Source organism: Anguilla rostrata, chromosome 14 (assembly GCF_018555375.3).
Source record: "Anguilla rostrata isolate EN2019 chromosome 14, ASM1855537v3, whole genome shotgun sequence".
NCBI classification, from domain to species: domain Eukaryota; kingdom Metazoa; phylum Chordata; class Actinopteri; order Anguilliformes; family Anguillidae; genus Anguilla; species Anguilla rostrata.
Window position 1 is genome coordinate 33,870,980 of NC_057946.1, and position 25,707 is coordinate 33,896,686.

A 25,707-nucleotide genomic window follows, 5' to 3' on the forward strand; every position below is an offset into this window, starting at 1 on the left:
CCTTAAAGGGTTAAGCAGCACTTCAGTGCCACACACTTAGTGTTACCCCTGCTGTGTTTGAGGGCATGGAGGTATGCTGCTTGTACCACTCAACAATCAATGCAACATTAATGTCCCTGTGCTTTCAGGGAGTACCCTGGGAAATGCCCAAAAGAACATCCTGTGTCTACAGCTACGTCTATGGTGCATGTTGCTTCTGAAAAATGTGCCACAGTGGCCCAAAACAAGCCTTTCCTTAAGGTCACACGTGTCATGTCAGGTCATATGGTAAATATGTGAGTTAAGTGTTAGGATAGACAGGTGTAGGAATGCGCTTTTTGGATTCCAATTTCTAACTACTGTGTGAATCGAGGTCTAGTGTCTGATCGTTCCCAGCCCTTCTCCATCCGTCAATTTCCTTCTCAGCGTAGCACACAGTGTGTGAGAAGCTATGCTGAGATTATAGAGGATATTAACTGATTACTGTGCACACTGAGCACAGTGGAGAAAGCCAATTGAAGCACAAAATCCTGCCTGTACTCGCCCAGTGAATATCTCACTTAATGAAGAACCATGGGAGACTGCACAAGAGGGGAGCTGGGAAGGCTACTGACTCCACAGAGGAAACAAATAAATAAATATATATATATAATCTCATTACACTGAATGTGGGGTGAGAAAGAATATTCCAGAACCACGAAAATGAGAGATCAGGACCCTTCGATGTCCCCCCGCCCCTTACCTTCTCTTCGTGTCCTGACTGTTCAGAAGCAAACGGTCCTCCCCATCCTGAAAGACAAGGCACCGACACACCCTCAACAGACAGGTTTAAAATGACCCTTCCTCAACAGACAGGTTTCGTACATTTAAAATGGCTAAATAAATCATGTTTGTCATCCAAACACTACCTAGAAATGGCTTTTAATCTTGTATTTTTTTAAAAAGTCAACACTTCCCAGCATTGCTGGAGGGACAGCACCGCCTAACAGACAGTAACAGTAGCAAATGAATTATTAAAGCCGCAAGCGGCGTTGGGAGGGGTCCAAGCATTGGCACCATCGCGCCCCCTATGGAGCGATGTAAAAATGGCTTTGTCCTCATGATCATATGCCTTCACCCAACATATCTACTGAATATCATGATAATTGTATAAAATATTGATGACTTGCGGCCAATAGTGTGCTAAGAGATGCTGTCGGATGACTTAGTTACGTCGCCATGGATGTGTCCGGGCCGCTTCCCGTCAAGGCCTTTACTATGTCGTAACACTTAGATGGCATGTCGTAACACTTTGATGGTCCGGCGTGTATGCACAGCTGCAGCGTTTCTGCGCCGCAACTAAAAAAGGTGTCACACTAGTGTTGTCACGATACCAAAATTTTGACTTTGATAGTGATACCAGGTTTAGTATTACGATACTCAATACTGAAATGATATTTGAAACTTAAACGATGCTAATTAGATACTCGGTACCTAACGATACTGAAATTACCTTAATAGATCAGAAACATAATGTCCACAAGGGTTGACCTCATTTTCGAATTCATGGTTTATGAACAACCTGGTTCATTAACAACCTTTAAGTTGAAGCCTCTTCAACCTATTAATATGCATAGGCCTATAGTGTTACAACACTGAACAATAGAAAAATGTTAAAAATATTTCAAAAATTAAACAGTTGTAAAGTAAATAATTTTTAAAACAGGTCTTTCACCTTTACATAGATTGAAAAACAGCATATTTTAATAACAATACAGCATCTATCTATAATAAAATATTTCCAAATTGGAACACCTATTGCTACTGAAGTGAACTGAGTGAAAGCTTGCGCTGTATCAGGGAAGTGAATGCACAAGCGCAGGTCACCTCACTTGGCAACCTTAGTTGCTACTGCCATCTAGCGAAGATTCTGACAAACTACACTTTTCATCCTCTAAATCAGTAATGCGGGAGACACATTTCCCTGGCTTTTACATTTGACACAGAACTACCGAACATCGGGAAATTCAAATACGAAACCGTTTTTTTTTCTGTTTTTTTTTTTTTTTTAAGTACCCAGAAAGTGCTGAAGTTTTGGCATACCGTGCAACACTACGTCAGACACATATTCCAATCCATTGCTCAGTTTAGCAGAGAATGCACATTTCAGAGCGCCACAGAGACAGATAGAATAATGACACTAAATGCACATTTCAAATAATAAAGACGACATTGAGAAAAAACTAAAAAAAGGACTTAATATCAACTCGCGACCCGCGTGCTGTCCGCAGAGCAGCCTACCGGTTTATTTATGTAGACATTGGCAGATCAGAAAATTTTCGGTTAAGCTGACCTATAAAACGCTATTCCAAAAGCCAAATCAGACATGTTATACATCCTTAGAAAGCTTATACTCTCACCTACTGAATAAATGAATTGTCAGTCAAGCCAAATTGGACTAAGAAGAACGACAACGCCGTAAGCAACAGGTGTGGTATTACTCACAGCTATTTTTGAAAATATCCGACATTTCACAAACGGATTATCCAAGACAATATATAACCACTCATTCGCAAAAGGGACATCTCTACGCGTAAAACCGATGGTAAGATTGTATATTTATTAAATGTTTAGTCCCAGATATTGACTGTAGAATGACATGGTATAATTTTTTTTTTAATTGTCTCGTTTATTTCGTTATTCAGTGAGCAGCCTTTTCACTGCTGTATTGGCATATTTTAGGGCTAATGTCGGGTTTATCTTGTTGCTACGGAATATTGCATTACATTACATTACATTACATTACATTACAGGCATTTGGCAGACGCTCTTATCCAGAGCGACGTACAACAAAATGTATAACCATAACCAGGAATTAGTGTGCCGAAAACCCTAGAGAGAAATACCGTTCCAAGTGCAGGAAACATCCGCATAGTTCAACTTGGACCCAGTAGTTTAAACTGATTAACGCTAACACAAACAAGAACAGCAACAACGCAGTCTGAGAACATTCAAGCAATAGTTAAGACGAGTTAAGACTAAGTCACCTACGGAACAACTACCTAGTTACAACCCTAAGCTTACAGTCAATTTAGAAATTAAATTGAGAATACGATTTCTCAGCACAATGACGGATTTAGAGACTAAACGAACTCACCCGATGTTGTCTTCAAATGGACCGTATTATTTTAGACATTGGCAGACTACAGCGTAAAATGCGTCTTTTGTTTATATTCAATATTAGTCATTGCAGCGAGAAACTGCAGCTGTAGGTCGTTATGTTATGGTAGCAACGGAACGAAGCGGACCATGTATGTATTAGGCTACCGTCATTGTTTCATTATACCAGCGTGTTTTCGCGCGTTTGCACAGAAACTCGGAACCTATCAATGAAATGGTTTAGCTATTTCTCAGCATAATGACAGATTTAAAGACTTAACGAACTCACCCAATACTGTCTTCAAATGGATCCATGCCAAAGAAAAGTAATTATTCATCCTCTCAGAAAGCTTTTACTGAAAAACTTTTGGTCGCCTATCCTAGCATGCACGCTAGGTGGCAGTGTCAGACCGTGCTTTCACTGATAAAAACTAGCGTCGCCATGGTTGTCGCTTGCCGTAAAGAAGTTTACTCGATGTCGTAATCGTTTGGATTTGGAGCTCCAGCTTTTCCGCACCCCACCTAATGAAAAAGTCCAAATGGTGTGCAAACCATATGGCGGACATAGGTGCTCTCAATAGGAAAGTTGTAGAGCACATTCAGATGCATCAGTCGATGAAGTTTTGTGTTGATCTGACTTACGGTGTGGGAGTTATGACCTTTTAAACTATGATCCTTTGTTATAGCGCCACCATCTGGCCGACATAGGTGATTTTTAGTGCCTGAGTAGTGGGGTGCCATAGGAACCCACCTACCAAATTTGGTTGGTCTACAACTTATGGTTGCTGAGCCTCAGACATTTTTGCGGAGAAAACTGCCACGCCCCAACTAAAAAGTCTAAATGGCAGGCAAACAATATGGCGGACATAGGTGGGGCCAATGGCAAAGTTGTAGAGCACGTTGAGATGCATAGGTCGATTAAGTTTTGTGTTCATCTAACTTATGGTGTGGGCGTTATGGGCTTTTACGCGTTACCCTTTGTTATAGCGCCACCATCTGGCTGACTTACGTGCTTTTTAGTGCCTGAGTAGTGGGGGGCCATAGGAACCCACCTGCCAAATTTGGTTGCGCCAGGACTTATGGGTGCTGAGCCTCAGACACTTTTAGCGGAGAAAAATAATAATAATAATAATAAGAATAATCCTAACAGATACAATAGGGTTCCACCAGCTTCGCTGCTTGGACCCCTAAAAAACAGACTGACCGAGCGCTGGTCGTAAATCTCTGTTGCAGTCTTTAATGAACCGCTTCTTATTCGAACAGAAACAATGGCTGCGAGTGTTTCCGCACTTTGCTAATCAGGCGTAGCACGGCTGCAGTGCTACAGTTACGTTTTTCAACTGTGAGTCAACGGTCAGGGTTTGAATCTGAACCTGGGGTGTGTGCATTCTGAGCCAGACTCAACATTCCTGTATGTAATAACTGCACCACAGTTTAGCCTTAGCTATAGGGCCTTGAAGAATATAGGTGGTTTGTCATTGGTTGAAAACAAGATGAGTTTCAAAATTTTCTACAACCCCCACATTCATTCAACACATATAAAATGATTTGTTTATCACCTTAAATGTCACTGGCATCCTCTGTAAAAGTCAACTACATTTAAAGGTATATTTAAAAATGACATTAATTATGCATAAACAACAGCACTTCCCAGTAGCTATTGTTGAAACATTGCTATTGTTACTTAAGCCAAACAATTTTTCTTTCTACCTTAGCAAAAGCGAGAGGCTTAAATGATTCTGTGACTCAGGTTGTACTTGACATTTTTACCGAAAGGTAGGTAGCATGCGCCATTTTGTTACACAGCAGATTAAACACATTGTAAACAAGTTAGACCTAACAAAGATGCAGCACAAAAAAATTCAATAACATGGGACTTGAAAATCCTAAACCTAGACATCTCAAAATTCCTCTATGCTAGCCCTAGAGCTTAGAGATTTTGAAATAAACATTTTCATGTTGTATGCTGGGTTTTGGACAGACAAGCCCCAGAGCCCTGAAGGTTAATGAAATGCAGTCGCTCTGTTTGAAAGGGAATGGCGCTGAAGCTAACGTTAGCGGTGGGCGGGTGACTATGTACCTTGCGCTGCCCGCCGTGGCCCAGCTCATTGGCCAGCTTGCCGTTCTCCTCTTGAAGGGCAACCAGGCTCTGAGACTTCTGGGTAGCGGCCAGCCTAAGCTCCTCTCTGTGGGGGATCGACAGTGGCCCGTCAACGCACATGAAACACACAGGCACAGGCACAGGCACCTGCACAGGCACACTTACAGGCACAGACACACACAGGCACATGCACATGTCAACACACGTGAAAAGCACAGGCACACGCACAGTCTCACACACGGGCACGCAAGGGGAGGGAGCATGTCGTCACAGCAACGCTGCAGAGGACGGCAAAGAAAGAAGGCGGGGCCTACGGACAAATTTATGAAAGTTGTCACCCTTATCTCACAAACCTGTGGACTCATTTGTGGCGCAAACAAGCTAAAATGGACTGTGAGAACCTTCAAGTGACCCCCCCCCCCAGCCCCCCTCCTCATTCCCCCTGCTTCTTGGGCGTAAACAATGCCTCTCCAAACAAGGAAACGGCGTCTCCTGTGAGGTCATGCAGGGTGTGCACAAAGAGGCCCTGCAGCGGCCCCGTCGGAAACAAAGGGCCCGATCTCCCCCTGTCGCCGGGGCCACAGTGGGCCCTTTCAGCAGCACACCGGCCGGGGACGCATCGCGAGGAACGCCAGGCACCGGAACAGCAGCCGTACTGCCTCACACCACAACACACACACACTCCACCGCCATCTCAGCCTGTCATAACAAAGGGCCAAATCACACTTTTACACAAAATGGCCGACTTCCCACAAAGTCGTTTCTTTTTCAGCCGTGTATTCTTTCTTTTTTAAATTATTAATTATTTATTATTTTTATAATTTTCCCCCCTTTCGTTGTATTTGAATTAAACATAAACAGTTGTTTTGGTGCCTTGTGCCAACAACTAACACACCAAAACAGCTGTTTAAATCCTCCAAAGACACACATTTCCGCAGTAAAAGAAGGTCATCACTGCAACACGAGACAAAACTATATATCATTCCTGTATGACAGTGAAAAGTGAAGAGTCTGACCGGCCAGGCTGCACAGAACTCCCTTCATGTGGAGTGGCTGCCCTCCAGCTCTGAAAGAACGCCCTGCTCTGGTGGAGTCATTCACTTGTGCTTCCTCCATCATGCAAATAAATGTCAGTCAATACAAAACTCTCCCACTCCCAGGCCCTTTTCAGTAACCCACAATAATTATTATTTATTCCATTAATTCTTAATTAATCTCAACTCTCTTATTTATTGCTACTGTTGTGAGTTACGACGAGGAAAAGAAATTTCAGCTTCAGAATGTGACGGTTGAGCCAGAATGGCGCTCCGATATTCCACACTGTCTCTGTGTGAAAGGCATGCTGGGTCCCGCGATGGATCGGCTCTGACAGGCGTTAAGTGCAGTCTGTGGAGGGCACGGGGGGCGGAGCCAGCCAGCTCATCCGCGATCAGCGCCCCAGGTCACTGTGAGCAGCTGCGCTCACGGACGCAGGAGCCAAGTTTTACTGTGATCAAGCCGCAGGAGACGTGACACGTGCGTACCAGAGCTGACTCCAAAGGGCTCCCAGATCCAGCTTCCCCTGTCACTGTCTCAGTCCCTACATATGCCTCTGGAATCCTAAAGTGTGCCTCAAGATTCTCAACATGTCCCTCAAGATTCTCAATGTGTGCCTCAAGATTCTTAGTGCACTTTAAGATTCTCAATGTGTGCCTCAAGATTCTCAATGTGTGCTTCAACATTCTCAATGTGTGCTTCAAGAATCTCAACATATGCTCCAAGATTTTCAAGGTGTTCTTCAATGACCCCTAAGTGTGCTTCAAGGTTCTCAATATGTGCTTCAGGACACTCAGTGTGCTTCAACATCGTCAACGAGTGTATGCCTCAAGATTCTCAGTGTGTGCTTCAAGATTCTCTTCAGAACTGCCAGTACAAACCAGCACTGAAACCACTGAAAGTTCAAACAATGCAGACACTGAAAAGGTAAATAATACATGAGTATAAAAAATGCATAATCCTGTCACTGCAGACCAACCAGTGATAAATAAAGAGATCTGTGTGGGGGGAAAAGCGTAGAAAAACAAATCATTTCGGTCAATCTGACTGAGTCTTGCACGTCACATGATTTAAAAAATCACTCACAGTCTTACGCACAAACTGAACATGCCATTCAAATGTCTAACTGCTTCCAGAAGGAGCGGATGGGGCGGGGACCAAAGCTCCTCGTCGCCATGGCGTCGGCAGTCTAATTGCGGCTTCGTCAAAAATTCAAAAGGCACAGAAGGAGCAGCTGGCTGCATCCGGCAAGCAGGGCCGATTCCCGTCAGAACGTTACGTAAACCTTTGGAGAAGCCGAGTTCCGATACATTTCCATAGGAAGACCGTGTGCTGTCAGAGAAGGGTCCAAGGAATATCCTACGGGAAAAGGCCCGTATCATTTTCCATGCAAACATCGCTGGACCTGCGCACGTAGCTGGAAATAAGTGTTTTTTTAAATGAGCTGTCATTATTGTTTTTAATTTGCATAGCAGATGCAATTATCCTGAAGGACTAGCATTTTAACTTGCTATCCAAGACACGACTGCACACACACTGAGAAATTCAGGTAAAGTACAGCAGTGCCCCATCCGTGAGTTGAACCTGCAACCTCCAAGTTGCGAGCCCAGTTCTTAAACCACTAAATTACAAGTCCAAGTCTTTAGCTGGACCCAATAAGGTAGTGCCCTAAAATTATATGTTCTATATTTTCGTTGACCCATTACTCAAAGATTAAAATGTAATATAGAAACAGACACTTCGGTTTGTATTCCAAGTGTGCTGAAACTCCAGTAGAGCCTCTTCTCCAGCAGTTCAGCAGTCCTGGCAGCACTATATAAAGCCCTTCAGCCTACAAGCGCTGGCAGCAGAGAGGCCCATTCTGATGCCAGCCTGATAGCTGTGGAATTCAGACGTTGGCACTAAGGAATCACCACCATCTCCAACAAAGCACGACCCTCATCCTGCAGCTAGAGAGACATCCCAGCCTGGAAAAGACAGACTGGCTCACAGCGGGACTCTGAAATGCACTTCCCCTAAAAAGACGCTGTCGTACCCATTCCCCATATCTGAGCCAGCTGCTCGACCAGCTCAGACTTACCTCATCCCCGACATCATATCATCCCCTCCTGGCCAATAAGACAGCAGGAAGAACACGTCATGTTTCTTCTCAGTCCCTCAGAAAGCTATTTGAGTGGACTGACACACTCACCATCCCTTTAAGCCTTCCCTGAAACACAGGGCTCCACGGCAATTGCATTTTATGAGCATTTTCTCCTGAAAACAAGCATGTGCTAACTGGAAAAATAATTTAGGAGCATGTCTACTAAGTGTGCTCCTAAATTTTTCAACTTAGGAGCAGATGTGCTCCTTGGTATAAATATCAGTGTAAAGCCCTCTCATGTTAAAGAACATAATTGACTGAACAGCAATGACTGTAATTCAGATGACGATGTTCAGTCTGACTCATCCTAGTTTCTTTAGGCTGCAGCACATGTGAAAGTCTCGCTGCTTAGCCGTTCCGGTTGATGGGACAGAAAACATTTGATCTGACCAGCAGGGAAAGATGCGACTCAGAGCTCAGCTGACCGATAACCCCTCAACGAATCATCCCACATGTAATATTTACGCAATGCGGCTGGCTGGCTGGCACGCACTCTAAATAGGTACATCATAACGGTTCAAAAATGGCTTCATAAAATGGAAGATATATAAAATCCATCGGCAACTTCAGTAGAAGAGGAAACTGTGAAAGGAAAGCATGTAAATGCGATCTCTTTCTTCGCTGCAGGCTACTCGTGAAAACACTGCTTGATATGAAGTGGTGCACACATATGAAACTCCGCTGAACCGTAATAACTGTGTGGAGTCGTCACGCTCGGAACGTTCAGCCATGTGCGTACTGCTCGGAACGCTGGGGTGGGGGGGTGACCTTTTGCTCGTTGGAGTTTTTTTCCTCCTCTCGGCACTCGAAGCCAGAAACCTCACAGCTGGAGGCAGGGGGGCTGGACTTTTTAAACGATGGCGGTCAAGGACAGCGGCTGACCTCCAGCACACGCCCCACTCGTTCCTCCTCTCCCTCCCTCTCTCTCTCTCTCTCTCTCTCCCTCCCTCTCTCTCTCTCTCTAGCTCACAGGCCCTGCCTGGCTTCAGAGACGCAGCGCCCTGGCGGTGATACCGCCCTCCTCTCTAAACTGAAACCTAGTCTCCGTCTTATTTCCTGCTTTTCCCCTCTTCTCCCAATTTGGAACGGCTAATTTAGTATTACTTTTTTTACCAGCATCCCTAGCTAACCTCTATTGATTCGGGACACCACGGGCCAGCACGTGTTCACATCCCAAGCATTTCAGAGCAGGGGTGCTGAACCAGGATCAGTTTTGCATTCTAGCTCGTAATAGATGAGGTTAGGACATGGGACAGTGCAAACCTGATCCTACATCAGCCCCCTGTGCCCCGAGACTCTTCAGCAGGAGATCTGCAGGGCCAAACCAAACGCAGCAAGCGGCCCAAAACAACCCAAAATATAGCCAGGAAAAATCAGTTTGTCGAGCTGGGACAGCTTGATGGTCCATCCATAAACTCCCAATATGGGCAATTTATCATACGGACAACTACTTGACTCTAAATGGATAGCAGGAGCTAATGAATGTAAAGCAATCTTATCCGTAAAGGGCCGGTGTGGGTGCAGGTTTTTGTTTTAGTACAGCACTAACACACCTGATTCTACTGATCAGGGTCTTGACTGAAGACCATGGTTAGGTAATTAGTAAAATCAGCTGTGATAGTGCTGGGCTAAAATAAAAACCTGCACCCACACCAGTCCTTGTCAAATAAGACTGAACGCCCCTGGTGCACAGGATTTTAGGTTTTTTTTTTTTTTTACAACCTAGTGCCTTTACAATAAGGATGTGCGTGCACTACCCTGATTGGCCACCGGGGGGACAGGCACCTGGCAAGAGGGCAGATACTCACATCTCATGGGACAGGCTCAGCTCCTCCTGGTACTTTGAGTTCTGCTGCTTCAGAGCACCGAGCTGGAGAGGAAGAGCAGACAGGGGTTTTAAACCAACACACATCAGGAGATAGAGCAGACAGGGGTTTTAAACCAGCACACATCAGGAGAAGAGCAGCAGGGTTTTAACTCTAGCACACATCAGGAGATAGAGCAGACAGGGGTTTTAAACCGACACACATCAGGAGATAGAGCAGACAGGGGTTTTAAACTGACACACATCAGGAGGAAGAGCAGACAGGGGTTTTAAACTGACAAACATCAGGAGATAGAGCAGACAGGGGTTTTAAACTTGCACACATCAGGGGATAGAGCAGACAGGGGTTTTAAACCGACACTCATCAGGAGATAGAGCAGACAGGGGTTTTAAAACGTGCACACATCAGGAGATAGAGCAGACAGGGGTTTTAAACCAACACACATCAGGAGATAGAGCAGACAGGGGTTTTAAACTTGCACACATCAGGAGATAGAGCAGACAGGGGTTTTAAACCAACACACATCAGGAGATAGAGCAGACAGGGGTTTTAAACTTGCACACATCAGGAGATAGAGCAGACAGGGGTTTTAAACCAACACACATCAGGAGATAGAGCAGACAGGGGTTTTAAACCGACACACATCAGGAGATAGAGCAGACAAGGGTTTTAAACCGACACACATCAGGAGATAGAGCAGACAGGGGTTTTAAACCGACACACATCAGGAGATAGAGCAGACAGGGGTTTTAAACTGACAAACATCAGGAGTGAGCAGGTTTAAACCAACAACAGGAGATAGAGCAACAGGTTTTAAACTTGCCACGGATAGGCAACAGGTTAACCAACACATCGGATAAGCAGACAAGGTTTTAACCGACATCGAGTGAGCAGACAAGGTTAAACACACACAGAGATAAGCAGCAGGTTAACACACCACGGAGATAGCAACAGGTTAAACCGACATAGAATGGCAAAGGGTTTAACCGCAATCAGGAAAGGCAGAAGGTTAAACTGCAACTCGAGTCTCGTCATTAACCTAGTCAGGTAAGTGGTTGTCAGGCAACTAGACAGTTTCTGGTTCGATCCCTGTGGCAAAAAGTTTCAAAGTGTCCTTGAGCAAGACACCTAACCACTAATTGCTCCCAACGAGCCGGTTGTCCTTCGCTGTTGGTGCGTGTGAATGGGTGAATGAGAGGCATTAATTGCAAAGCACTTTGCGTAGCTGTAGTTGCTGGAAAAAAACACTACACAAATTGCAGTCCATTTTACCATTTTAACCTCTTATTTAGCCATGGAGCAGAAAGAGCCAGTGTTACCCTTGTGAATACAAAGGTAAAGCAACCATAACGCATGAGGTTAGGGCTGAACACATATGCAAAGACAGCTCCAGTTCTGAATCTGTCTAGTGTTCTCATGACCTCCAGAAGAACGATGCTTACGCATTTCCACTGAAGGACACTCCAAAAATGAAAACCGAGGAGGAACGATTAAAACATCCTTTTATTTATTTGACAGTGAAATTAGTAATGAGCTGAAGGAATATGAGAATAATGCAAACAGACATATTAATTAAAATCAATTACGGAGTTAATGCGCTCAGAATATGAATGTAACTACTGTGGATCTGTTGTCTTAATTCATCCGGGATACGGTGCGCATCTCTTACCACGCACGGGTCTGGGTTGCAGGGCTTTCCAAATTGATTTTATTGGTCTAGCCAGACAAGAATCCGTTGCTTTTCACGGTCTGTTCCCACAATTTAGTCTCTTTAATTACGGTCCACACCAAGCATAACTAAAAATAACCACAGCCAATAATTCATTTCACGGCAGGAATGACCGCCTCGGTCTTTAATCATCAACACAGAAATGTTCTCACCAAAGAGAGTCTACTACACGTTGCTCACTCACTCGCTCATTTTATTCAAGTATTTATTAATTTTTTCACAGATTTCACAAACTGAAAAAATTATGTTCACGCAAAGCAGTCATATTGCCGCCTGCCTCCAGGTTGCTTTTGAGCCCATGAAAATAAGGACACTCTTTCCCTCGCAGCGTGATCGGAGCGACAGACTGAGAAGCTCGATGACAGACCGCGCTTGTTTACATAACAGAGCCGGCATGGTTTTGTTCCGAGCTGCCGTTTCTCCCCCCGTATTCTCCATCCTATAACAACCTGCCGCCTCTTAACTCCCGGCGACACCGGCCGCCGCCGATACCGCGTGTGCCCCACATCCGTCATCCCTGTCCCATCCATCAACAGCATCTCTACCTTACACTGCCGCGCGGTATTAAAATTAAAACCATGATATTTCTGCCACCCGCCCGTCAGCTAGCAAGCAACGGGAGCACATATCCCTCAACCTCTGCGACCATTCAAAAAACACTCGCGCCGAACCCAACAACAAGGCAGCGTGGTCGCTTCGCATTGTCGCGCGGTAGTAAGCTTAAACCCAGGACGTCACGCGGCAGCCAACCACCCCCCTCGTCCTCTCTCTCGTGCAGCGGGACGGGATCGCGTTACCTGGAAGTGAGGGACGTACAGGCTGGAGTAGCTCTGCTGCAGTGACGCCACGTCCATGTCCGTTCGCCCGCGCTATCGCTAACGGTAACGGTAACGGTAACAGGGCTGGGGGAAGAGACAGCTGTGTGTGTGCGCGCAGAGTGAGAAAGAGCGATAGAGAGAGAGAGCACTCGGTCTGCTGCCGCACGCGCTGGAGAGAAGCAGCGTTTCGTTACGTAATGGCCCTCTCTGATGCTGACGTGCTCCTCCCCCTCCCCTCCCCATCTTTCACTCTGCTGGCTGTTACTCACGCCCTCCCCCCCCCCCACCATCCTCATTATTTATGTGATTCCAGTCCTCCTGTCACCTCCGTCCTCCTCTCTCTGTTCTTCCACACGCTCGCAATTGGCAACAATTCGTTTCTCCACTCCCATGCACACACACATGCATACGCACACACACAAGCACAGACATACACAGACACACACACACACACTGACGCACACAGACACACACACGTGCACACACACATATATACATACATACATACATACCCACACGCACACACACACACACACACACACACACACACATACTCTCCATGTTATTAGCAGCCAGCTCCTCCCCTTACACCACCTTCAAACGCGACGCGGCCGCCTGCATTCCCGAAAAGGCGGGCCCCTGGGACTGGGGTGGGGGGTCGAGGGCGGGGTTGGACGGTCACCCCAGGACGGGCCTATGTTCAGCGGCACACGTGAGAGCGCTGGTGCAGCTCAGCCAAGCGTGAAGACACAGCTGCCGTGGGCTGAGGGTGCGGGTCCAGCTGCCCCACACGTGCAAGGTCACGGCCGGGGGGGCATGGGGGCAGGGCGGGAAACAAACTGCACGTCAGCCAATAAGCAAAGCAGCGGGCGATGACAATGGACTCAACCACTCACCAGTCATTCTTCTGTGTCTTCTTTTGATGACATTATTAATCTGGTAATCTCATGATCCCATTTTTTTTTCTAGATGGACCACCAGATTTAATCTTCAGTAATAAACGCTGTCTCACACACGCAAACACGGATACAAACACAAACACACACACACACATGCACGCATGCGTGCAAATGCACCTGTGCACATACATACACACACATAAATGCACATTCACACATACATACACACTTGAGTGCATGCACACACACACATACATCCATGCATGAGCGCGCGCACACACACACATACACACACACACACAGTGTATCTGTGCACAGTACAAGTGCTTTTATTTTTATTCCCTTCTAATCTCTAATCTGTTTTTCCCCATGTTTTTCGCATCACTCTACCTGCCATCTGGAGGTCCAAGACCACGGGATCCACACTAACTACCCTGAGAGGAAGGAAAGACCACTGGCCCTGTGCGTTTAATTCACTACACTACCCATAATCCTACAGGGACAAGTAAAACAAGCCTACAAATAAAAAGACTGGAGCAAATCATCATCACAAGCAGAGCTCATTATTACTGGGGTACTTACATCTCACAGGTCAGTAGAGGACTGGAGGGTTATTAGCATAATTTTGAGCAGACATGAACATTCTGAGTTTCTATATAACGGACACACACATATCATAACACAACATAACATGACAAGAACAGGCCATTCAGGCCAACAATGCTCACCATTTTCCTATCACTAAAGGGTACCTAGTGCTCATCCTTAACCTACAAACAAGATAGTATTTAACACCGTATCAAGCCTGGTCATAAAAAAAACCTCCAGTTCCTGCTTCTGCTACATGACCTGGCATGCTATATCACACAGTGACTACTCTCTGTGTGAAGATATACTTCATGATGCTTCTGCAATGACTGAGTGGGGCATACACATACAACACTGAGATTGAGATGGATATATTAAGCACTTTAGCTATAAAATACAACATAAGCACATTGTATCAGATGTCATTTTTTAATCTAATCTGCATTTATTATTTAAGCTATAACCAACTATTAACTGTGTGGCCTTGTTTGATATTGATAACAATATCAAACTGCATTATCCCCCCCCACAAAAAAAAAAAATGATAAAAAATAATGTTAATAGCATTAGCGCATACATAAAATTCTAATTACAAACCGATCTGAACTCTTGTGAGCAAGCTGCACGTGCATTGCTGCGAGTAAATCCAGTCAACAACAAAAGCATGGGATTCAACGGAGGGGGGGTTATATGTATATAACGTTGAATTATGTAAACCCTGTGTTAAGTGTTTGCTCATCTGATGAATAATGCATGTGCTTACGTTAGTCCTTTTATTCGTCACGTACCCTCAATACCGTTTTGAAAAACAGCTCGCGGGCTCTAAAAATAGCATGTTCGTCCGCGTGCCAAACGGTTTCTTAAAGGCACCACGCCACAGCATGAACGGTCCAATTAGGCTCAGCTCACTCAAAAAAAAAAAAATAACTGAGCGTCGCTTGTTTTAAGTGACGAGTCAAAAGCACATTACCGCACGGTACTGCATGTTATAACTGAAATGGAAAAGAATCACAGCTGCATACATGAAACAAATCAAACAAATCTACCTTCCATCAAAGCTTAAGACAAAACAGATAAATAGCAGTATGGCCCAAAGGGAGGATATGAGGGGATTTCACATTGCCAGAGCTTGTGAAAATGGATTGGGTAAAAGTGATGGGGAGTGTGATCTCATTGTTTTATTCCTAAATTAGAATTCGCTGACCTTCCGGCTTCTTAAACAAGCCTGTCAATTTACAGCATTATTCCAGCTGGCAAAGACAGTATTTTGTGGATTTAAACCTGAAAAAAAGGCCATAACCATTTACGTTTTGAGTCACAGAGAAGAGAAAAAAATTGCTGATATTCCTGAGCTCTTGTCCCTATACAACCCCAAAACCAGCGTCTTTAAATCCCTTTAAAGTGTGTAAATTCCAAGCGAAGAAGCCCCAGCTCCGCCCTGCCACGCCCTCACATCCAAGCCCCGCCCCCTCACCTCTCTCGCCAGCTCCTCGTGCTCCTGCGCCGTCCGCCCCACGGGCTGGGAAGCCTGCGCGCAAAAAAAGAGACGACGGACCATTAATAAATCACTCCCCAAAAAGCGTCAAGTGGAGAGGCACTCAAACACGCCCGCGCCTCATCCCACTAAATCTTTCAGGTTTTATTCATATTTTGTAGGTCCGATGCCACTGCAATTTGTTAGAACTGAGCAATCTTTTTTATCTCAAATTTTGCATAATACTTAACATCAAGCACATTTATTTTAACAGAATGCAATATCAAACCAAAACCAACTTAAAAAACGTGACATAACAAAAGCCATGGTGCATAAAAACATCATTTAGCCTGCTGTTTTTTCCCCCCAGTTACATAAACGTTATATAAGCAAATTAAACTATAATTGACCAGGACTTGTACAAATGTCATGAACAAACTAACTCTGTAGTCTCTGTGGTCAATATTACATCAGCTTCTGGCATCAAATCCAGTTCAGAAGCTCAAGACAGTAAATGAATATCTGGCAGAAAAAAGTCTTTGTACTCCACCGAAATGTGCACAAACCATCACAAATTAAGGGGAAAAGGGAAGTTCAAGTACTAACGGAATATATTATGAACCAAAATACATTCCTGGAACCAACCAGCAATGGTTTATACAAGTTCTATCTTTTCTTTTACTTGTTCAGAGAACAATACCCATTAATGCACTGTTTTCCAGCAAAGGTTTCTGAACCAATTTTCCTGGTTCTTCAATGTATTTCAGGTCAAACATGATAAAAGACACCAATGAAAGAGAATTACTTGAAATGCTAAAACGTCACTGATCGTTAAAACGTAACAAGGGCAGGGGGTCAATGCCATTTCAGTTTGCTTATTACAGGACATTAAATTTCAGTTTGTGAACTGAAACATTTTGATAATATTTGTGACACGAGGAGGGACAGATACAGGAACAGAGAGGGCAGCTCCTCCTCTTTGGCAGCAGTCACCTGTACCTGTTCCCTCCCAAAGCCAGGGAGGCCTACAGGACCAAGGACAGCACCTGTACCTGTTCCCTCCTACAGCCAGGGAGGCCTACAGGACCAAGGACAGCACCTGTACCTGTTCCCTCCCTCCCACAGCCAGGGAGGCCTTCAGGACCAAGGACAGCACCTGTACCTGTTCCCTCCCAAAGCCAGGGAGGCCTACAAGACCAAGGACAGCACCTGTACCTGTTCCCTCCTACAGCCAGGGAGGCCTACAGGACCAAGGACAGCACCTGTACCTGTTCCCTCCCACAGCCAGGGAGGCCTACAGGACCAAGGACAGCAGCTGTACCTGTTCTCTCCTACAGCCAGGGAGGCCTACAGGACCAAGGACAGCAGCTGTACCTGTTCTCTCCTACAGCCAGGGAGGCCTACAGGACCAAGGACAGCAGCTGTACCTGTTCTCTCCTACAGCCAGGGAGGCCTACAGGACCATGGACAGCAGTTACACCTGTTTCTTGACACAGCAAGGGAGGCTTACAGGTGTAGGGACAGCAACTGTACCTGTTCTTTCCCACAGTCAAGGAGACTTAAGGACTATGGACAGCATCAAAATTACACACAAGCATGTTCACCTGACACTGAGGAGCTGTCAGCACAGGTGTTGCCCAATGCCTTTGTTAGGCCCGTCATGAAGACACAATCCCCTGTGCTTTGGAGGGGAAAGCTTTGCAGAAATACAGTCAGTCCCTCCAGACTTTAACATCTGAATTTGTGAATGGACAGTGCTTTTGTTTCATGTCTACAGCCCAGCCTTAGCATATTATCCACATGTCTGCGATGACAGTTTTTTCTTTCTCGTTTGGCGGTATTCTGTCATGCAAGCAGGTTTTTGCTTTTCCATGCACATACACATATCAGTGTGACTTCATAAGGGTTGCCAGTGAGCTCTGCAATTGTTCTTGCTTCTTGGTCTTCTTGCTTACAGGGGGAGGCAGTTTTCTCCTGTAAGCAGTAAGCAGTGCCTGGTTTTGTTTGTATGGCTCCGCCTTCATGGTAACTTTTTACTTTCTCACGCTTTATTTCTACACACCAGTCAGCTTCCTGTTAAAATAATTTTAGAAAAGCAGGTCCTCTTCTTGCCTCTAAAGCCACTGTGGAAAGTTCTAATTTGTTATGCACCTTAACTCCACCCGCCAACATGGCAACCAGGCTGGATTTAGTCTCTAGCTAGCTAGCGTTCTCCTCAGTGGCTTCCTCCAGCTGTTCCTGAATTGAGCATTAACTATCTTCAAACCAGCTACTTCCGCCAATCTCCTCAGAGGTCCAACAGGGTGAGAGGAAGTTCTTGGCCAAAGTCTCACTCTCCTTCAGAAGATGTGATTGGCTTGCACGTATCCATGGTTCCCACTGATCCAACCAGCTGCTGGTCCCTGGCACACAGCTCTACCTCAAACAACTGCAGCTGCTTGCTTTCTGGATGACAAAGATGTCACATGACACTCCAGATGAAAGCACATCTGAAGTGCCTCAAATTGAAGCCCTGGGCTCAGGCGCTTTGCTGGAGATGCCCAGGAGTACTAAATTCAGATTACTTCCATAAATTCAGTCACCGACTTGGAGATCAGCTCAACAGTGATAGACTACAGCCGCAAAGGGCAAAGAAGGAACTAATTTAGGATAATTTACTAATTTTACTAATGAAAAGAACGCAGGTGTGGTTTAAAGACATGCATGCAAAAATAGGGATATGGGAACAGACATGCACCTTGCCAAATTGCACGGACCTAATAAAACATTTCATCCACAAACATGCTGTAATCCTCACTGCTCCCATTAGCAGTTTGTAAAAAACTCTAACATGCAGTTTCTTGATTCAGATTTACTTCAAAAGTCCTACAGCAAGGAACCAATTCAGTATGTCAAATACTTCAAGGAATCACCTCAACAAACTTAATGTAAGGAAGCAATCTGATGAAAAAGCAGCCAAAAAACGAAATCCATCTACCAAAAAATCTAATCCAGTACAATGACATCAGCACATATGTTCCACAGACTTAAAATTATTTTTTATATTTATACAGTTAGACTTAAAAGTCTATTGTAACCGTAACCTGTAACCTTAGCTATAGAGCTTAGCTATATGCTGAAGCTACAGGGACACTATAGGTACCACCCCGGCATCCCTGCTTACCATCTGCTCCAGCCGCTCCTGGAGGGCCTTGAGCTCGGCCCCCGCCCGAATCTGCTCCTTCCTCCGGCCCTCCTCAGACCGAGCCGTCTGCTCTCTGGCCTCTGAGAGCTGCGTCTGCAGTTCCACCAGCCTCCTGCAGAGGGAGCTTTAGGTGAGTAGAGCAGGGCCAAAAGGCTTAAACCCTCAGACAGTGAAATGTAGCCACTGAGGCCAGTAGGACTGCTGGTTTTCTGTTCTAGCCAATAGTTAACTGATTGACTAACGTCACTGAGATTCCACTTGCCTGGTTTCTCAGTTCTAACTCAGTTGCTGATTAGAAGGGAACAATAAAAACCAGTACTACTGCCATGAAGGGCCAGATTTTAATATCCCCACCACAAAGTACCTACGATACACAGCCAAACTTTCATTCCTTCTTAATACACTCCCAGAAGCATGAAGCTATTACATTTGTTTTGCTAGCTTTGTTACATATTTTTAAATTAGATTCTTTTTCAATTATTTCTGTGATTATTTCGAATTCTTGGATATTTTTAGAAAATAGAACGGAGTAGCAGCCCACTTTGATGAAACTGTAGGAACAAACTGTCATTTTTAACTTATTGTTTCCATCCATCAATGTTTCTCGCTCTTGTAATTTCTGGATAATATGCCAGCTAGCCTTAAAGTTCTGTTAACCATTTCTTCTATTTTTGTCCTACCTGGCTTGCTTTCCTTATTACAAAAAATGAAAAATGTATGTGTCTTACAAGCTTTAGAGCTGACAGTGTTGTCCCTAATAAAACAGGAAGGTATGCTATTATTTGGTATTTGACTAACTGAATCCCATTAGCTTACCTGAAGCCACAGTATATTTGTTGTAGTATCAGGAATACCTGTCTTTCTGAATGAGGTCATCATTCATCTTGGTGAGCTGGGCGGAGCTGTCCCCTGATGATCTCATCATGCCTGTGATGTCACTCTCCAGTTTGGCTTTATCCTCAGTCAGCTGGTCTCGTCTCTCCTCCGCTGCCTTCAGCTTCCTTCCCATTCCTACAGACACACACACACACACATAAACATGTACACACATGCATGCGCACACACATGCAGGCACATACACATACGCCTCCACACGCACACACACACACAGGCACACACACAATGACCTCATAAAGCACACTCAGCAGAGACCACCACCCAACATGGCTGCTTTCTCTTATGAGGGTTTTGGCCTGACACAGACTGCTGGTGTCCAGCCCCAGGGGACAGGGACCCTATGGGTATTAGTATGGAGTGACTCCTTAACCTTCTCCAGCCAGGGAGTCTCACAGGACAACTCAACACTGGACACAGAACTAACCTGCCAGCTGGGTTTCCAGGTCCTCTACTTTAGTAGAAAGGGCCAAGCACTGTTTCTCTTTTTCACAAAGCCTCTTGATTGTCTCTGAAAGCAAACAGGAGAGAAATGCAGAATAACAATGAGGCGCGCTGCAGAGAAGGGCACACACACACACATCCTCACTGGCGAGGAGCACGTCCTCCATTTCAGCGACAGAGCTGGGAAAGTGGTTTTATTTTTACTGCTTCGACACCCGGTGGTGACGGTGTAGTGCAGCCCAAACTGGCCCGTAACTCACTGGTCTGCAGGTTTAAATCACAGGGACACATCCACGGCACCCGTGAGTGAGGACGCACTTAACCTCAACTGCTTCAGTTGTGTAGAAATGGACAATATTCTTTAATGTTCTTTTATTATGCACACAGGTTTTATGCCCCCATAGTCCAGTAATGCCCTGGCTTCTAATTGCCAGTATGCAGAATTTTGTATATGCTGTATACAGAAAACTGTCCCAGCACTGATCCTTTGGGGCCTTCATTTGCTGGTCTCATCCTTAACAGAAATGCTATGACATTCTTGTCAAACTAACTGGTCGATAACTGCCAGGATCAGTGTGACCTGCATTCCTGTACATTTCTAATATCATCCTCCCAAACGCGCAGAACTTCTCAATGTTTTTTCCTTCATTTTAGTAGTCATTACCTTAACGATTGCTTAAAGTGAGTTCACTCAATATCATACCAAATATCTTTTATTTTGCCTTTAAATATGATGCATGAACAATGCATTCAAAGAAAAGCTTTTAGCAATTCTGATTCTACCAATGGCTAACATCATTATCCCTGTTCAAAGACGTCTGGAGTCCACGTACTCACAGGTCACAAATGCTAAAAACTGTATAGAAAAATCTACTAAGATGTTAATACAACCCCCCCCCTCTCAATTCCAGCCCACCCCCATCGCATCCAGGTGACAAAAATAAATATAAAATTTCGAGCAAAACACAGCAGAATATTGGTTAAATATAAAAAATGTACAGAGAGACAATGCGATGTTGAGTTTAAATATTTTACATAACATACTGTAATACACGCAGCACATTCACCTTGCATAGTCTCCACTGCCTTCTTCTTTTCCTCTGAATCCCCTTCGAACCTCTTCTTCTGTAACAGCGAACAGGCAAAAGCAATATAATTATTATCACAAGGCCTTCCGCTGATCGCCCCTCATTTGCCTAACTGCCAGAGCTGGATTACAGACTCAGGTGTACAAATTGTATACTTCAGCATAGGTGAAGTATAATTATATGGACTGTAATTATACTTCAAGTATTCAAAAGCAGAAAATAGTAGCCTACACTTCAAGTATACTTCACCCACCACTGCTCACAGATGGATTTTAGGCAATGGCATTGACAACAGCAGCACCCTTGCCTGGATTTCTCTGGGTTTTGAAATGTTTCTCTCCACTAACACTGACCGCAGGACCAGTTTCAGGTCTCCCCCCCCCCCTCCCCCAAATAATGGTTTGGGCTCTGACAAGGCTCAGGTAAGGTTTAGATAAGATTAAGGTAAGGTTTTAGATAAGGTTTAGGTAAGGTTTGGATATGATTTAAGTAAGGTTTGAATAACGTTTAGGTAAGGTTTGAATAACGTTTAGGTAAGGTTTTGGATAACGTTTAGATAGGGGTTGGATAAGGCTAAGGAGTAAGGTTCTGAAGAGATTTCAGTAAGATATCCCATAAGGTTCACATAAGGTTTGGATGTGATTCGGGAAAGGTTAGTTAACGTAACTTCACTCTGTTCAGAAAGCACCCAGTGTGCACACAATGAGTCAGCAGAGTCTAGCTGATTTACCCAGTCTCACACAACACTGAAAACAGAATGGGGTGTCCCTCTAGTGGCAAAAATGTTTCTCCAAAAAAATAAGTCATCAATGAGCACAGTATTACACTGGAAAGATTAACTTTTTTTTAATTGACACGAGAAATTAATTCCTGCCAAAACACACGTTTGTAGTTGCTAAAGCATGATTTGATGCTGGGTGTTGAACCCAGATACATGGCAGGTCATTTACACTCTGGGAAGAGTTCCAGATTATTCTACAGTTTCAACTACTGTAATTATTCACATGGCTACATACCTACAGTATTAAATCCAGTCTAATCCCCTTACCTTAATTACAAATGAGGTTAATTAACTCTTTAAGGTGTAAGAACACAAATATGTGATTAGAATTTTGTAAACTGAACATTCTAATGCTGATGTAACAATCACAACTGGCGACTGAAAGCAATGGAGTTCTAGAACACTGACTTAGAATTTTGAAAAAACATCCTAAAAAACCTGCTCTTTAAAGATATAATGAGTGGGTTTACTGAATGAAGCCTAACACCCTCGCCCCCTCCAACAGATCCACACTCACCCCAAAACTTACCACGCTCTCCAGCTCCTCCCCCAGCGAGGCCCTGTACTGCTCTGCAGAGTCCAGGCTCTGCTGCAGGGACAGAACCTTCTGGAACTTGCTCTCAAGTTCTTTGGTCAACTCACTGACCTGGGGTGTAATGTGGGTGACAATGTTTGGAAGTGAAATGTGGGGGGAAAAAATCATAAATGAACAGAACAATGTGGAAAAAGTAAAAAGATACTAAAACAGAAATGTCATCTGAAACCAAAATGTGGTGAGCAGTGCATTCAAATGAAGGAAGGTGATGTAAAAATGGTCACAGCCTGAGACTAAGGAGGAACTTGACAAATGAAGCAGACAAAATGGATGGACATGTGAGAATGGGAGAAATGGACCCATCGTGCCAGAAGGACAGGGCTTTTGCCCAAAGGCTGGCTGATTTACACAGCACTGCAGCTCCTGGGTGCTGCACTACCTCTCACCTGGCCCCTCCCCTTGCCCCTCCCCTAGCTCCCAAAGCTGCTCCGCCTCTTGAACCTCCCCCAGCTCTAGCACCGCCCCTAGCCCCCACAGCTGCTCCGCCCCCTTTACCTTCATCTCGGAGGAGTGCAGCTTGCCCAGCACGTCCTCCATCTCCACCAGGTGCTGCTCCTCTGTGCGCTCCAGGCTCCCTCGCAGCGCCTCCTCCAGACGCTCCTTCTCCTCCGCCGCCTCCCGCAGACGGGCCCTCAGCTCCTCCACCTCGCCCGCCTCGCCCCTGGGCTCGGTCGACCCGGCGCCGCCGCCGGCCCGCAGGAGGGCCAGCTCTTGCCCGTGCGCCCTCTCGCCCGCCTCCAGCCGGTCCCTCAGGGCGGCGACCTCGGCCCGGTGCTCCGCGCTCTGGGCCTCCAGCCGCTCCCTCAGGGCCCCCAGCTCCTCCAGGAGAGGCCCGGGCGACCCCCCCGACCCCGGCCCCGGGCCCGGCGGCGGCTCGTCCAGCCGCAGCCGCAGTCCCGCCATCTCCTCGGCCTGCTGGGACAGCTCCCGCTCCAGCTCCATGATCCGCGACTTCTCAGAGACAGTGGCTACCTACAGGACAGTGAACCGCTCAGTCAATAGCCACCCGGGAAGGCCTGACCAGGGCTCCCAACAGGTAAGTACCTGGCAAACCGCCATCGGTGCCAGCTGTTGGCCCACCAGTGTTCAGCACTACAGCAGTGTGCTGGCCCCATTCGCCAACTGCTTTTCATTCTTTTAACAGCTGATCCTCATCTTGACTCATCACCTCAACTGTCCGCTAGTGGACACCCATTGCGGCAAAATGGAAAAGGCTGGTGGACCGACAACCGTGCCGACTGTGGGCCGCTAGCAGGCAGTTAGTGGGCATTGCATGTTTGCTGTCTGGGCTTCTTACACAGAAACAGAAGGGCTGTTTGACCGTGTACTACAGAGTGTCATGCAATACCAGATCAGGACAGCAGGGGGCTCCCAGGCAGACCATAAGGAAACGGCTAACCTACTCTTGATAAGCCTGCTTTGGAACCTGCCTACACTGTAAGGGGGACTTCATTTATGCAGCTCAATAATGAAGAAGGGGAGCCTTATCTCCACAACAAAGTTAAACATGGCATCCTTTCAAAAATTAGATTTTAGAATTACAGTCTATTCTTGTCTGGAGTAAGAGTGGATGGGAGGTATAGAGGGGACTGGGACAGGGAGGTAGACAGGATCAGGGGATTGTAGAAAGGAAAGCCAAGGGAAAAGGGGGGGTCAGAGAGGGGTGAGAGGGGTGGTGGCTGTGGGTCAAAGTGGAGATCGTAGCATCTACAGTAGAGCAGGGCAATAGTGGCCAAGACCAGGGGAAAATAATAAGCATCTGGAGGAAGCCATTATAAAATCTAGTCAGCTAATATTACCTCCATTACGTCCTGTATGACTCTGAGGGACGGCTTTGGGCCTGTTTGGAGAAGCCCTTTGAGCCTTTCATGTGACATTGAGAGTGGATGTTATTGGCCGTTTCTGAAAATGTTCTTTACTTTTCCTCAATCCATAGAAATTACAGCCACTGCTACAAGCTCAGCACAGAGAATTAAAGCAATATTTTACATCCATAAATGCTTGGGCCATAGCCAATCACACACTCGACTTCTCCGGAAAGATTAATTCACAATGACATCACCAGGCTGTAAAAATGAGCAATCGCACTTAACACCGTATTTTTGAATACCCCTGAAGATCTTCACGACTTAAGTGCAGCCCTTCCAATCAAAACAACCACCTATTTTCCAAGCCTTTTAAAACTATATTTTAAGGATTAAAATTGTACATTTTCAAAGATTTATTTTTTTTATTTTTGCAACTGTCAGTTTCCCAGGTAAAGGGGCAGCACTGGGTCCGTGGCCCCGCCCGTGAGGATGAGGTTCCATTACCCTAGTGTCTTCTAACTCCCTCTGGAGTTTGTCAGCTTTGGTCTTTTCAAAGAGGAGGCTCTGTTCGAGTTCCTTTATGCGGGCATGCTCCAGTATGGTCTGCGTCTGTTAGTGGAGAAGGGAGAAGGAAGAGAACACACCAGTGCCACCGTCACATGCCAGCCCGACGCCGCCCAGGGGGGAGGGGCAAGGGGGAGGAGCCTCATGCAGGCCATGCCGAGAGCACCGTCCATGAGTGGACACTGAGATGAGGTGGGGGGAGGAGTTTGGTGGTGAGGGGAGGTGGAGTTTGGGATGGATGTGGGAGGGGTTAAGCAAAAGAGATGGAGATGAGAGGGACAGGAGGGAGGAGGAGGAGGAGGAGGGGGGTGGAATGGAGGGCGGGGCGGTTAGGGTTTCGTTTGAGTGACAGCAGGAGCACGGGCAGTGCAGCCACACTGTGCATGAAATGGAAGCGCGCGTAAAAGCAGAACATCGGCAAAAGTGCCGACAGCGGGAATGGGCAGGAACGAAAGGATGAGCGAATGGATAAAAGAAAAAGAAGAGGTGACCGAGACCACCCATTCAGGACAGGCGGTAAATTAGGATATGGGACACTAGCAAGGCAGTAACACTAAGACTTGGGTCAATAGAAATGCAAATGCTCTTGAGAACAGAAAACACCACTGACAAAATTTCA

The 25,707-nt window shown here is 45.7% G+C and overlaps 1 protein-coding gene across 5 annotated transcripts in view; it reads right to left on the reverse strand.

Annotated features, from left to right (window-relative positions):
- Nucleotides 1-25,707, reverse strand: part of LOC135239034 (CAP-Gly domain-containing linker protein 1-like) — a 51,562-nt gene that overhangs the window by 7,245 nt on the left and 18,610 nt on the right. For 2 of the 5 annotated variants that reach the window (XM_064307368.1, XM_064307369.1), the window contains exons 9-19: nt 25,029-25,133; nt 23,212-23,688; nt 22,639-22,767; nt 21,320-21,377; nt 20,236-20,319; nt 19,769-19,925; nt 18,894-19,026; nt 15,731-15,784; nt 10,205-10,266; nt 5,198-5,303; nt 722-768 (exon numbers count right to left, since the gene is read on the reverse strand). In XM_064307368.1, coding sequence (XP_064163438.1) covers nt 722-768; nt 5,198-5,303; nt 10,205-10,266; nt 15,731-15,784; nt 18,894-19,026; nt 19,769-19,925; nt 20,236-20,319; nt 21,320-21,377; nt 22,639-22,767; nt 23,212-23,688; nt 25,029-25,133 — 1,412 coding nt within the window. The remainder of the gene's footprint in view (nt 1-721; nt 769-5,197; nt 5,304-10,204; nt 10,267-15,730; nt 15,785-18,893; nt 19,027-19,768; nt 19,926-20,235; nt 20,320-21,319; nt 21,378-22,638; nt 22,768-23,211; nt 23,689-25,028; nt 25,134-25,707) is intronic. The other 3 variants (XM_064307370.1, XM_064307371.1, XM_064307372.1) reach the window with 3 other exon arrangements.